Source organism: Lynx rufus, unplaced genomic scaffold (genome assembly GCF_022079265.1).
Source record: "Lynx rufus isolate CCGP_SWC_20201006 ecotype Redwood Valley unplaced genomic scaffold, mLynRuf1.p SCAF_16, whole genome shotgun sequence".
NCBI lineage: Eukaryota > Metazoa > Chordata > Mammalia > Carnivora > Felidae > Lynx > Lynx rufus.
The window spans coordinates 8,349,611-8,364,537 of NW_025814830.1; the positions used below are offsets into that span (position 1 = coordinate 8,349,611).

Genomic DNA, 14,927 nt, shown 5'->3' on the forward strand with positions numbered 1-14,927 from the left:
ATCTATCAACATATATAATTTTTTTATTTTTTTAAAGAATTTTTTTAATGTTTATTTGTTTCTAAGAGAGACAGATGAGCGGGGGAGGGGCAGAGAGAGAGGGAGACACAGAATCGGAAGCAGGCTCCAGGCTCTGAGCTGTCAGCACAGAGCCCAACTCGGGGCTCGAACTCACTGACTGTGAGATCATGACCTGAGCCGAAGTCGGACGCTCAACTGACTGAGCCACCCAGGCGCCCCTATATTTAATTTTTAAAATGAAGTCTCAGGGTGCCTGGGTGGTTCAGTTGGTTGAGTGTCTCGCTCTTGATTTTGGCTCAGGGCATGATCTCACGGTGGTGAGATCAAGCCCTTTGTCAGGGTCTGTGCTGGGTGTGGAGCCTACTTAAGATTCTCTTTCTCCTTCTGCCCCTCTGACCACCCCCCACAAACACACAATCTCTCTCTCTAAAAAAAAAGTAATTGAAAAATAAAATGAAGTCTCATGTTCTATATCCATATAAGCTGAACATTTTGTAATACCAGTTTTGAAAGTCTAGGGGCGCTTGGGTGGCTCAGTCAGTTAAGCAGCCGACTTCAGCTCAGGTCATGATCTCGCCGTCTGTGAGTTTGAGCCCTGCCTCGGGCTCTGTGCCAACAGCTCGGAGCCTGGAACCTGCTTTGGATTCTGTGTCTCCCTCTCTCTCTGCCCCTCCCCTGCTCATGCTCTGTCTCTCTCTGTCTCAAAAATAAATAGAAACATTTAAAAAATTTTTTGAAAAAAGTCTAACTCCTTCCAAATGATGGCTGTAGAACGTTACACTGGATGGACTGAGAACTAAAAACGAAACGGCCCGACATCTGGAAGCTGGTGTAGCCCTCGAAGCTAGGCCATGTTAGTCTCCTTTGGGACATAAATGAATCACAGAATACCATCCTCGAATGAGCGTTCTCTGAGACCATGGTAAAGTGAGACGAAACAAGTCCCCTTCTTAATTTTGTTGAGATGCACACAAAAACGAGGTCACTATGCCATCACACAATGCCAAGCATCCCTTTTTTGCTAGATGGGTGACTGCTACTTCTTTGTCACTTGGACCTTTATTCTTGTTCCAGGCTGCCTTCCCAAAAGGTAACACCTATTGAAATACTCTTAGAATTCCTCCTGCTTTCTGACGGTAGTTCATCTCCAGGAACCCTGCTTCTTTAGGCCTTCCCTAAACCACCCAAACAGAGCTCAAATCCTAGAATAGATTCTTTCTGACACCCTCTTTCTCTCGTGACACTTCATGGTTTTCCCTGGTGGGTGTACTCCACTGCAACAAATAATAAGCCCAACTTGTCCAACTACTGGTGTGTTTCTGGATGAATTAAGCGTTTTGGCACATCCCCTGAGGAGTAGTAGGTTTGCTATTATATATGGTCCTTAGGCCTGCTTGCAAGGCTGGATTTTGGCTGGTGTCAGGGAACATGGACACCCTGTGGGAAGACTTACTCTGTCCCATCACTGGTCAGAGCTGTTCACTGTGTCTCAACTGCACAACAAGGTTTCTTTTGAACATCTGCTTTCTCTGTTGAAGGTTTGAATTTTGTCACGTGCTAAGTAGATGGCGCCTACATGACCAGCCCTCATTAAGAACCCTAGGTTCTCAGGGGCGCCTGGGTGGCTCAGTCGGTTAGGCGTCCGACTTCGGCTCAGGTCATGATTTCACAGCTCGTGGGTTCAAGCCCCGCGTCGGGCTCTGTGCTGACAGCTCAGAGCCGGGAGCCTGAGTCAGCTTCTGTGACTTTCTCTCTCTCTCTGCCCCTCCTCCACTCACACGGTCTGTGTCTCTCAAAAATGAATAAACATTAAAAAAAGAAAAAAAAAACAAGAACCCTAGGTTCTCAGGGGTGCCTGGGTAGCTCAGTGGGTTGAGCATCCGACTTTGGCTCAGGTCATGATCTCAGTTTGTGAGTTCAAACCCCACACTGGGCTTGCTCCTGTCAGTGCAGAGTCCACTTCGGATCCTCTGTCCCCCTCTGTCCCTGTGCCTCCCCCACGCATGCTACCAAAAATGGATAAATATTTTTTTTAAAGAACCCCTTTTAAAACCCCTTTCTTTCGCAGTCCTATTGTAGACACTTCACACATGTATTCTTTCACTGAAACATAGTCCTAAATCCAACTATATTCTGTGTCCTCTCAGCAAGTCACAGAACCTGAAGGTGGTAGAAGGGACCCTCAAGCCACTACGCAAATTGAGATAGCATGGATCGCAGTATCTAGTATTCTGTGGAGATACAGCCCAGAAAATTGATTATGAAAATGAATCTATTAGATACACTTTGTAAGTCAACCCCTCAGTCAATACACAAAATATCACCATGGCATCCACGGAGTGTGGAATGGCATCCAAAGCTTCTTTCTCCTTAGAGGCTCCAATGCTATAATGCTCTGTAAGATCCCTACCCATGCACATTTTTTCTTCAAAGCATTTTTCTTAACCTCCACAACATAACCACTTTACTATCTCCAGTATTTGCCTGCTCCCTGGCTTATGCCTCAAGATGAATCTTGTGCATCAACAACAAACATGGTTGACCATACTCATTAGTTTATCTGTGAATACAAATTGTGTCTTATTCCTTAGTTTTGATCTTATCTGCCATATGATAATGCAGAACAATTTTAGTAGGTGACCCAACTATAAGGGACTCCTAATCATCTTTCAAATTCTATTGTAATTTGCCAGTTTGATCAAATCGATGTTCACTGAGAAATAAAAACACACAGTAGAATTACAGAATGGAAAATGCCACCAAATACTCCTTGCCAAAGAATATCATTTAGAGTACCGATTTCTATGTGATGTATGTCTATAAACACATAATACATGGGGCGCCTGGGTGGCGCGGTCGGTTAAGCGTCCGACTTCAGCCAGGTCACGATCTCGCGGTCCGGGAGTTCGAGCCCCGCGTCAGGCTCTGGGCTGATGGCTCGGAGCCTGGAGCCTGTTTCCGATTCTGTGTCTCCCTCTCTCTCTGCCCCTCCCCCGTTCATGCTCTGTCTCTCTCTGTCCCAAAAATTAATTAAAAAAACGCTGAAAAAAAATTAAAAAAAAAATAAACACATAATACACAGAATTATGAACTTATTACACAATGAAGGCTATGGTCTGATTTCGCAAAGCTTTTATTATGTTCTTCTCCTGCTATTACATGTCCTTGACATTAATTTAATGGCCCCATGTTATTACGGGAATATATGAAATTTAAACAAATTCTTATTGAACACTTGTTATATCCGTTGTTAAAAGTCTGTGACATTACTGATGTGGTATTCATCTTTTCATTGTTTGAATCTCATAGTATGTTTCCTATAGTACAATTTCCAGATCGAAGTTGCATGTTACACATTCTGAAGTATACTGCTTTTCAAAAAAATGTTTTTATTGTCACCAAGAAAAACATATGTCATTTCTGCACCCTGTAATTAATGTATTTGATGCAATCACCAAATCCCAAATTTTTCTAGTATTTATTTTCATGGGGATGAGGGGAAAATATGGGAAGCTGACAAATTAAATGTCCTTCAAATTGGCATAAATTTCTACCACAGAAGTTTGATTTAAAAAAAAATCCTACAATTAGAAGGCAATCATATCAAAGACTACATGGAAATGCAGAAATTTAAAACTCAATGACAAATTCAAAATTAAGAAAAATGTTTTTATCACTACTATATAAATCTGATGTTTTTAGTGTTTCTTTGAACCCTTGCCTTAACTTTGTTGAGAAAATTCAATTAAGATATGTGCAGTGGCCAGTTATTGTGAAGTTAAATTGTTTCAGTCTGCAATGTGAGAAAAATCACAAGAGTTCAACTGCTACTGCGTAAACCAATGGGATATGAGATCAAGACATGAAAAATAAGAACTCAACCTCACAACACAGGCTGATAGCCAGAGCCAACCATAATAGGAAACTACCAAAATAATGCTGTGGAGCACAGTACTCAGTGTATTTCTGCATTTCAACTATTTGTTCCTCAGAATTATTTATTAGTTTTTTTGCTGGTTTCCTTTTCCAGATACAATTTGTAAAGATTGCACATTTTGCCTCTTTGGTTCATTTAAAATATTTTATCACTTTTTGCCATTTTAACAAATATATATCTTGGTGTGGACATCCTTGGGCTGATTTTTTGGGTGGATCTCTGCCTCCTGGATCTGGTTATCTGTTTCCTTCCTCACATTAGGTAAGTTTTCAGCTATTATTTCTTCAGGTAAAATTTCTGCCCCCTTTTCTCTTCTTTTGGGGTCCCTTTAATGCAAATGTTATTATGCAATTATGCTTGATGGAGTCATTGAGTTCCCTATCCTCAATCTCCATGATTTTCTTCCTCTCATTTGTGTGGCTTACTTTCCATTACTCTGTCTTCCAGGACATTCATTCATTCCTGTTTCATCTCACCTTCTTCTTATCCCATCAAGTGCATTTTTAATTTATTGTGTTCATCTCTGCTTGGTTCTTTTTAATCTATTAAGGGTCTCAGTGATGTCCTCCACTCTTCTCAAACCAAGTGAGTATCTGTGATCATTACTTTAAATTCTCTGTCTGGAATATTACTTATATCCATTTCGCTTAGGTCTCTTGCTGTGGTTTGGTCCTGTACTTTCATTTGGGAGATATTCCCATCTCATTTTGTCTCCATGTCTATTTCTGCATATTAGGAAAGTCAGCTGTGTCTCTTGCTCTTGAAGGTAATGCCCTTATGAAGAACAAGTCCTGTAGTGCCCTGCAGTACACGGTCTCCTGTTTCCTGGGACCTGTCGCTTCAGGGGCAGGGTCTCCTATGTGTGTTGCCTGCGCCCCAGTGCTGTGTCCTGGGCTCTTTTTATTCAGTCTGGTCACCTGCAGAGGCTCTCTTTGCCTATTGTGGGCAGTGTTTGGTCCCAGCTGGGTAGAGCCCATTTTAATGATATGTGCTGGTCTGTTTGTGAAATGAGACCTGTTGAAGCTGCCACCTCTGGAACTGATGTTCTGCAAAACACACAGGTCAGGAGACAAGGTAGGTTTGCTCTGGTCTTCACAGTGCCGGGACTGAAGCAGGTGTGATTGGGAAAGGCAGACCCACCAGAGCACAGGGGGGCAGGGGCTGGTGTAACCAAGTTAGGTAAGGAGTGTGGATGCCGTGCTGGTTCCAGCAGGTACCCATATGCTTATGCTGGGGGGGCCAGGGAGGGAAATGGTTCCCTCCTTTGTTCCCAAAGGAGTGTCCCCATGATCCCTGCCTCTCCAGGCCACACTCAGTAAATTGCTGTCCCTGCTGTCTGCCCCTGGCATTTGCCAAACTTGATTCCTGGTTGTGTCTCCACCAGCTGTTCATCGTGCTCTCCCAGAGCCCAGCCCACAGACACTGGAAATCCAGGCTTTAAGTCCAGCTGGCTGTTAAGAACTCATGCCATTTGGCCCCTCTCGCTTTCAAAGCCAAGTGTTACAGGGATTCATCTTCCCCATGTGGGCTCCCCAGTGTGACAGTCTGTTTTTTGTCTTCTCTACACTACTGGATCCTTCCCCTCCACAGACGGCCAGTCTGGCTCACTCCCAAACTGCATCTTTGCCCTTCCTACCTTCTCTGATATGGCCTCTTCTCTACCTTTAGATGTTGACTTTGTTCTGCCAGTGTCGGGGTCAATTTCTGGGTTATTTACGCTGATGATACGCTGATGATACGCTGATGTGAGTGTTGTCTAGTTGCATCGATGAGAGGAGAGGAGCTTTGCGTCCTCCTACTCCACAATCTTCCCTAATTCTCTCTTCCTTTTGATTCATTTAACAAATGTGTACTAAGTGCATACACAGAGTGCTATTCAATGCTGATTGTATAGATTCAGCAGCAAACAAACTCCCTGCCCTCATGAAGCTTCTATTTCAGGGGACATCGATTTTAACATCCACCATTAGAATCTGATAAAGGCCTAAAGAAATTGTTATATTTAGGCCTTTTTCTTGAGTGATAGCTACAACTGCCAAGGTTCTTGTACCTTGTACACTGCACCACTTATGTGACCTTGGGATCACCAGGATGCATTCAGCTATGGCTGAAACATTCACTTTAATGAAACAAATGTTTTCCCTCCTATGAGACAGAATGAGATTTATCCTCAACGTGGATTCTGTGATGAATTTTAACATACGAACTTGAACTGAACTGCTTACTGCATATCTCACACTTGTAAGGTTTCTCCCCTGTGTGAACTCTCTGATGAGATTTTAAATGTCCAGATTGACTGAAGACCTTACCACACACATTACATTTGTACGGTTTCTCTCCAGTGTGGACTCTCTGATGAACTTTAAGATTTGAGGTCCTAGTGAAGTGCTTACCACATGTCCTACAGGTGTATGGGTTCTCTCCCAAATGGACACTCTGGTGCACATCAAGATCCAAGCTCGTCTTGTAGCCCTTCCCACATTCCTCACATTTGTATGGCTTTTCTCTGGTGTGGACTTTCTGATGAGCTTGCAGGCACGATTTCTGACCAAATCCCTTCCCACATTCTTCACATTTGAATGGTTTTTCTCCACTGTGGACTCGCTGATGTGTCAAAAGAGGTGAGACCCACCTGAAGCTCTTCCCACATTCCTTACAATTGTAAGGTTTCTCCTCTGTGTGGAACCTCCGATGATAATAAAGATGTGTCCTAGAAAAGAAGCTCTTTCCACATTCTTCACATTTGTGTGGTTTCTGTCCCATGTGGACCTTCTTATGGATACGAAGACGTGAACGCCAAGTGTAGGACTTCCCACACTCCTCACACTTGTATGGTTTTTCTCCCGTGTGGACCACACAATGACTATTAAGTGCTGATCTACGACGGAAGTTCTTACCACAGATATCACACTTGAATGGCTTCTCCCCAGTATGGACTCTCTGATGGTCCTGAAGATGGCAAGCATTAATGAAGGCCTTTCCACATCCCTCACACTTATAAAGTTTCTCTCCCGAGTGTAACCTGCAATGATTACTAAGTTCTGATCTACGACTGAAGCCTTTCCCACATTCCCCACATTTGAATGGCTTCCCTATGGTGTGGATTTTCTGATGAGTTTGCAGGCATGAGCTCTGACTGAATTCCTTACCGCACTCCTCACACCTATACCGTTTCTCTCCCAGGTGAACTCTCTGATGAATACGAAGCGCTGAGCTATAAAAGAAGCATTTCCCACAATCGCGACATGTGTGAGACTTCTCCCCTGAGTTTATGTGTTGAAGATCACAGTGGGAGGTATCACTAAAGATCTTTTTGCACTCATTTCCCAGGGAAGTCTTCTGGCCTTTGTGGGTTATAGACCGTGCTGCCTCAACGTGGCTGGGTAAATCCCATTGTCTGTGGAATTGAGAACTCTTTATCATGGAGTCGTGACACCAGGTTAAGTCATCTGCAATATGCTGCCAGATTTGCCAGCAGGAAAGTTCTTCATGTGGTTCCACTTTAGGAATAGTCTCCATCTTGTGTTGGATTTTGTCTCCTAAAAGAGAATGCAGAGATGTGGGCAAATGAAGGCTTTGTTCGGTGTCCTCAAGATTTAACAGTTAGGGGGGCGCCTGGGTGGCGCAGTCGGTTAAGCGTCCGACTTCAGCCAGGTCACGATCTCGCGGTCCGTGAGTTTGAGCCCCGCGTCGGGCTCTGGGCTGATGGCTCAGAGCCTGGAGCCTGTTTCCGATTCTGTGTCTCCCTCTCTCTCTGCCCCTCCCCCGTTCATGCTCTGTCTCTCTCTGTCCCAAAAATAAATAAACGTTGAAAAAAAAATTAAAAAAAAAAAAAAAAAGATTTAACAGTTAGGAAAGAGCATGAGAGTTTAATGAACCCAGGGAATATTCCCTACATCCTTCTAGTGTACCATGGTCTCTGGTTTAAATGCCTACAGAAACCAAGAGGTAATCCAGTAGGGTCCTATCCATTAAGCACCAATGAAACAAATTTAGAATCATGCCAAGCCTCATATGTAATGGACAAGTTAGAAATCAAAGAATTAACAAAAATGATAATGATAAATATTAATTTTGCGACTTCCACTCAATTTCATAAATCGGTGTAAATTCTTAAATAGTAAAATATGCAGCAAATAAGTTACATAAACAACGAGGCCTGTCCTCAACACCAAAGAGACCGTTCTAAGCCCCTGGAATGTCATGCCTGAAATGAGCGCAATAGGGACTTCAGTCACATTAGATTACTTTAACAATATGATTTAGGGATGACACTGACCACATCAGAAAAACTAAGAACATGATGTTGGGCGGGGCTTTCAATTACCTGGTAGCGTGGACCAAGAGACTGAGAATAACCATATGAAACCATTCAGTCTATACTGAATGGTCATGTGACAGAGCTCCAATAATTACTCTGGACACTGAGGATCACATGAGTTTCCCTAATTGCCAATATCCTGTGTATAACTGTACACTTTCATTTTGGAAAGTAACACAATAACACGTCCCTGATTCTATGGAGACAAGACAATGGAAACTGCATATGGTACTTCTCTAAACTCTCTCTCCTATGCTTTTTCTCATGCCTTTCCTATAATAAACTAAGCATAACAGCTTTCAGTGAATTCTACCAGCCCTTTTAGAAAATTATTCAATCTGAAGGCAATTTTGGGAACCCCTCAAACTTTTAGTTGGTGTCAAGTACAGGAGGTCTGTGTGAACTGTCCCTCGAAACCTTACAGTTGCTTAGACTCTTTGCAATCCTACATATCAAGCACCCAGAACTGATTATATCTATATGTTCTAAGTATTCCCGCAAATTCTACACAGTATGTGTAGCTCATCTTATTTTTGTGCTAATATATGTAGTAACTTAATTAAGATACCTGAAATTAAAAAGGGACAGGAAACTGCAGTTTTACTGTGAGGTCAGAAATTTGTACCCCACAGGAATACAAGGAGGGTGGTGTTCCTAATGAAAGAACTGGAAGATGGCAAGAACTGCGAGGGGTGGAAAGGATACATAAAGGCCTATGCACCGGTTTCTTCTGAGGCTTCTGGACTGTCTCATACTAAACAGAGTGTGGAAAATCTTTGGATGTAGAATATTGGGCTTTCACATGAGTTTTTCTGACTGAAAACTATAGCCTTTTAGTTGGCTGTAAAATAAATTTAAAATCATTCAATAAGCATTTAGAAAAAAAGGGACAGAAATCATCAGAGTATCATTATTCATAGGAATGGGGTGATTGCAAGAATTCTTATAAAGTTGTACACATAAATCTACACACAAATGAAATGTTTCTTTTGGATACATTGAAAGATGCATTTCCTAGTAGGGCTTGTGCTCTAAACAGTTTGAAAACTTAGTTCAGGAACTCAGCAAGTCTATAATTAAACAAAGCATTCACATGGAAAGTCCTAAGGGCAAAAAATTGAAAAATATAAAAAATGGAAAAATATTAATAGGTGTGTATGCACCTCTTGGTAGATGCTAGTTTATGGTTATATTTAATAAACTGTCCCTTTAAAATAGTTTTCTTTGGGGCATCAGGGTGACTCAGTCGGTTAAGCATCCGACTTCGGCTCAGGTCATGATCTCATGGTTCGTGGGTTCAAGCCCTGCATCAGGATCTGTGCCCTCAGCTCAGGGCCTAGAGCCTGCTTCAGCTTTTGTGTCTCCCTCTCTCTCTGCCCCTCCCCTGCTCACACTTTGTGGGTGTGTGTGTGTGTCTCAAAAATAAATAAACATTAAAATAGTTTTCTTTGGGTGGGGGATATAAGAAGTCTCTCCAAGGATGTGACAATTTTGAGTGGGCTGTTTCCTGATACTTTCCAGGTTATAATGTTCATCAATTGCAGATGAAACAATAGGCTTCATGATAAATGTATGGAAATCATGTGAAATGATTATTCTTTAATGGCTAAACTTGTAGAAAATAAAGGTGCAGAAATAGATACCTTAATTTTTGACCAAAATGATCAGGTATAGACAACATTCAGCTGTGTGACTGGGGTTACTTTCATCTCCTCCCCTTCTGGCACATGGAGAGGAAACTTGGCAACAGTGGGGTGGATGTAGGCTTTGTAAGATGCCAATGCGCTGTAGATGAGCAAACTGTGCAAAACAAAACCTTTCAAGCTGATTACTATCTTGAGAGATCAGGAAGTTGAGTTGTTTTTTTTTTTTTTCTCCACTTGTTGGGCAGCTATCTAGGAAAAGACATCAGAATCCTCATTTTTAAAAAAGATTTTCTTGGGGCGCCTGGGTGGCTCAGTCGGTTAAGCATACGATTCTTGGTTTTGGCTCAGGTCATGATCTCACAGTTCGGGAGTTTGAGCCCCGTGTTGGGCTCTGTGCTGACAGTGCAGAGCCTATTTGGGATTCTCTCTCTCTCTCCCTGTCTCTGCCCCTCCCCTGCTCATGCTGCCTCTGTCTCTTTAAAAATAAACAAACTTTTAAAATATTAAAAAAAAAAAAAGATGTTCTAGGGGTGCTTGGTTGGGTCAGTCAGTAAAGCACATGACTCTTGATCTTGGTGTTGTAAGTTCAAGCCCCATGTTGGGCGTAGAAATTACTTAAAAAAATATTTTTTTAAAAAAGAAGTATCTGGGGGGAAGAAGGAAGATGGCAATGGAATAAGAGTACCCATGAACTGTCCCATGAATACAAGTAGGTAACTATGAGACATCCTAAATACCCCAGAAATCAACCTGAACAATGGCAGCACAAACTCTGTAACTAAAGGTAGAGAAGAAGCCGCAGAGAAGTCAGGAAGTGTGGGGACACAGTTTGGAAGAGAAACGGATCATGGCTGCTGTGGTGAAGAGGGAGCTGTAGTTGTGGAGAAGGGGGTGAGACAGACGAGCACATGGGACTGCACGGGGAAAATGAATCCCCACGGCAATTGGCTTGGAAAGCAAGAGGGGCCAAATTTCATGAGTTCTTGCAACCAGCGGTGCTTAAAGCCTGGAGCTGTAAGTCAGCAGGCTTGGCTCAGGGACAGCCTGAAGTCTTTGGGGCTGCTCTTGGAAGGAAAGCAGGACAAACAGCCCACGGACATACAGCACGGAAACGGGAGATCTGAAGAGCACCTGGGGGGCACCTGAGTGGCTTAGTCGGTTAAGTGTCCGACTTCAGTTCAGGTCATGATCTCATGGTTTGCGGGTTCGAGCCCCACGTCGGGCTCTGTGCTGACAGCTCAGAGGTTGGAGCCTGCTTCGGATTCTGTGTCTCCCTCTCTTTGCCCCTCCCCTGCTCGTGCTCTGTCTGTCTCTGTCTCTCTCTCTCAAAAATGAATAAACATTAACAATAAATAAATAAATGAAAGAAATAAAAAGCATACACATCAGTAAAGAAGAAGTCAAACTTTCACTATTTGCAGAAGCCATAATACCCTATATAGGAAACCTGAAAGATTCCACCAAAAAACTGCCAGAACTGATAAATGAATTCAGTGGAGTCACAGGATACAAATTCAATGTACAGAAATCCGTTGCGTTTCTACACACCAGTAATGAAGCAGCAGAAAAAGAAACTAAGGAATCAATCCCATTTACACATGCACTAAAAATAATGAGATACGTAGGAATTATGCTAACCAAAGAAGTGAAAGACCTATACTCTGAAAACTATAAAACACTGATGAAAGAAACTGAAGACGACCACAAAGAAATGGAAAGACATCCCATGCTCTGAGACTGAAAGAGCAAATACTGTTAAAATGTCTGTACTACCCAAAGCAATCTACATATTTAACGCAATCCCTATCAAAAGACCTGTCAGAATGGCTAAAATCAAAAACACAGAAGACAGCAAGTGTTGGTGAGGAGTTGTGTACTGTTGGTGGGAATGCAAACTGGTTCAGCCACTGTGGAAACAGTATGGGGGCTCCTCAGAAAGTTAAAAACAGAACTAACCTACCATCCAGCAATTGCACTACCAGCTGTTCACCCAAAGAATATTAAAAAACTAGTTCAAAGGGATACGTGCATGCATCCCTATGTTTATAGCAGTGTTACTAACAATAGCCAAATTGTGGAAGCAGCCCAAGTGTCCATCAACCGGTAAATGGATAAAGATGTGGTATATATACACAATGGAACATTATCTGGCTAGAAGAAAGAACGAAATCTTGCTATGGGCAATGACATGGATGGATCTAGAGAGTACAATACTAAGTAAAATGAGTCAAAGAAAGACAAATACAATGTGATTTCACTCATCCGTGGAATTTAAGAAAGAAGACAAATGAACAAAGGGGGGGAAAAAAACAGAGACCAACCGAGAAACTACAGAGAAAAAAGTGGTAGTTACCAGAAGGGAGATGTGGGGGGGGTGGGTGGGTGAAATGGCTGATGGGGATCAAGGAGTGCATCTGTTGTGATGAGCGTGAGGTGATGTATGGAATTGCTGAGTCACTATATCGTACACCTGAAACTGATGTATCATGGTACATTAACTGGAATTACAATAAAAACCTTTAAAAAAAGAAGTATTTCTTTCCAGAAATGACTATGCCCCCTCTAAAAGGAAAGCCATAGGGAAAGCATGTTTGCCTGTATGGTCACAAGCACAGTGCTTAGAAGTTTCCTTGTGAAAACAGATGAACATAAGGGAAGGGAAGCAACAATAATATAGAAACAGGGAGGGGGACAAACCATCAGAGACTCTTAAATACAGAGAACAAACTGAGGGTTGCTGGCGGGGTGTTGGGTGGGGGGGATGGGCTAAATGGGTGAGGGGCATTAAGGAGGACATTTGTTGGGATGAGCACTGGGTGTTCAAAGTAAGTGATGAATCACTAAATTCTATTCCTGAAATCATTATTACACTGTATGTTAACTAACTTGGATATAAATTAAAAATACATAAAAAGTAAATCAATAAATATTTTAAACATCAAAAAAGAAATTTCCTTGTGATACAAGTCAAGGGTACATAAAGAATCAAACTTAAGTGTGATTACATCTAAATAAGTAGAAACCGGATAGCCGGCCATTTGAGGACAAGACATGTTCTGCAGTATCTTCAATTCACTCTGGTTTATGGATCACTTATTAGCGGTTTCCATGAGTCATGGAGTGACTGGGTGAAAAGGAAGCCTACGCACTGGTTTCTTAGAGAAGGTCTGGATGTTTCTTTGGGCTGTTTCGTTGAAAATGGGGCGGAAAAACTTTGGACATAGGTAAATTGGTCTTCAGCAGTTTTTTCCAAATTGCAAATGAAAGACCTTTTAGTACACTGTAAACTAAATTTAAAAGCCTGTAATAAGCGTTCAGAAAAATAAACTATCCTGCATCACCACAAGCAAGAAATACAGTCCATTTCTCCTATCCATTAAGTCATTCACTAAGTCAATAAATATTTACAGGTATCTGCCATATCCCAGGACTAGTCTAGGCACTGAGGACACATCAATAATCAAATCAATCAAAATTCTCCTCCTGAAGATTATATCCACTGGAGTGAGAGGGGTAAGAGGCAAAGACATATGAGACACAATATGAGGCAGGAAGAGTAAAGACAGCATTGTATTTTATTTATTTTTTTTTTTCAACGTTTATTTATTTTTTGGGGGACAGAGAGAGACAGAGCATGAACGGGGGAGGGGCAGAGAGAGAGGGAGACACAGAATCGGAAACAGGCTCCAGGCTCTGAGCCATCAGCCCAGAGCCCGACGCGGGGCTCGAACTCCCGGACCGCGAGATCGTGACCTGGCTGAAGTCGGACGCTTAACCGACTGCGCCACCCAGGCGCCCCGACAGCATTGTATTTTAAACAGAATGGTCAGAAGGCCTGTGTCATGGTAGTAAAACTCTGCAGAGACCAGAATGAAGAAGGGAAGAGCCGGCAGGAAGTTTTGGGGAAAGACTGTTCCAGGCAGAGCAAAGAAGTAAAGGACCCCGAGGGAGAAGCTTCTGTAACAGACTTAATAATGGTTCCTGAAAGATGTCCGTGTCCCATCCCCAGAACCCGAACTTTTAACTGGGTTGCAGATGCAATGCAGGCTGCTGATCAGCTGATCAGAAAAAGAGGAAGATCGTCCTGGATTATCCGGGAGGAATCAGAAGGGTCCTGAAAGGCAGCAGACACAAGAGGCAGAAGAGGGGCAGAGGGAGAGTACCCAAGAACGGTCAGGGAGATGCAGTGTCGCTAGTTTCGAAGATGGAGGAGGGAGAATGAGAGTCGAGAACTGGGCAGGCCGCACATGCTGGTAGCCTGAGGGAAAAATCTCTCCCCTTGAGCATCCAAAGAGGAACATGGCTCTGTAGGCACCCTGCTATTATCCCAGGGAGATGTGTCAAAGTTCACACCTCAAGAACAAACACACCTTAAAATTTTGTCGTTTAGTCTACTATACTCATAGTAATTTGGAAAGTCAGCAATAAGCAAAGTACAGTATACTTGGCAGGTCCTGGTAACAGCAGGGAGGGCGATGTGGGTGGAGAAATGGAGCGAGAGGAGCACCTCGTTGGCTCCATCGATAAGAGCATGTGACTCTTGATCTCGGTTGTGAGTTTAAGCCCCATGTTGGGTGTAGAGACAACTTAAAAAAAAAAAAAACAAACTTGAAGTGCCTGGGTGGCTCAGTCGGTTAAGCGTCTGACTTTGGCTCAGGTCATGATCTCACAGCTTGTGGGTTTGAGCCCCGCATCGGGCTCTGTGCTGACAGCTCACAGCCTGGAGCCTGTTTTAGATTCTGTCTCCCTTTCTCTCTGCCCCTCCCCTGCTCGTGCTCTGTCCCTCTCTCTCTCTCAAAAGTAAATAAACATTAAAAACATTAAAAAACAAATTAAAAAAATTTTTTTAAATCTTGAGAAAGAAAGAAAAATGGAGAAAACAGGAGATGTATTCAAAGGAGAGGGAGTGGGGATGCACAGCAGACCAGAGAGGACTCTAAGAGCCACTTTAGGGGCATGTGGGTGGATTAGTCGGTTGAGCATCTGATGTCACTTCAGGTCA

At 42.8% G+C, this 14,927-nt stretch overlaps 1 protein-coding gene across 1 annotated transcript in view; it reads right to left on the reverse strand.

The window, feature by feature from the left end:
* Nucleotides 1–4,252: 4,252 nt before the first annotated feature.
* The window catches only part of ZNF45 (zinc finger protein 45), a 53,697-nt gene continuing 43,022 nt past the window's right edge, over nt 4,253–14,927 (reverse strand). Inside the window, 1 exon segment of the mRNA XM_047079096.1 lies at nt 4,253–7,497. Coding sequence (XP_046935052.1) covers nt 6,104–7,497 — 1,394 coding nt within the window. The 3' untranslated portion in view covers nt 4,253–6,103.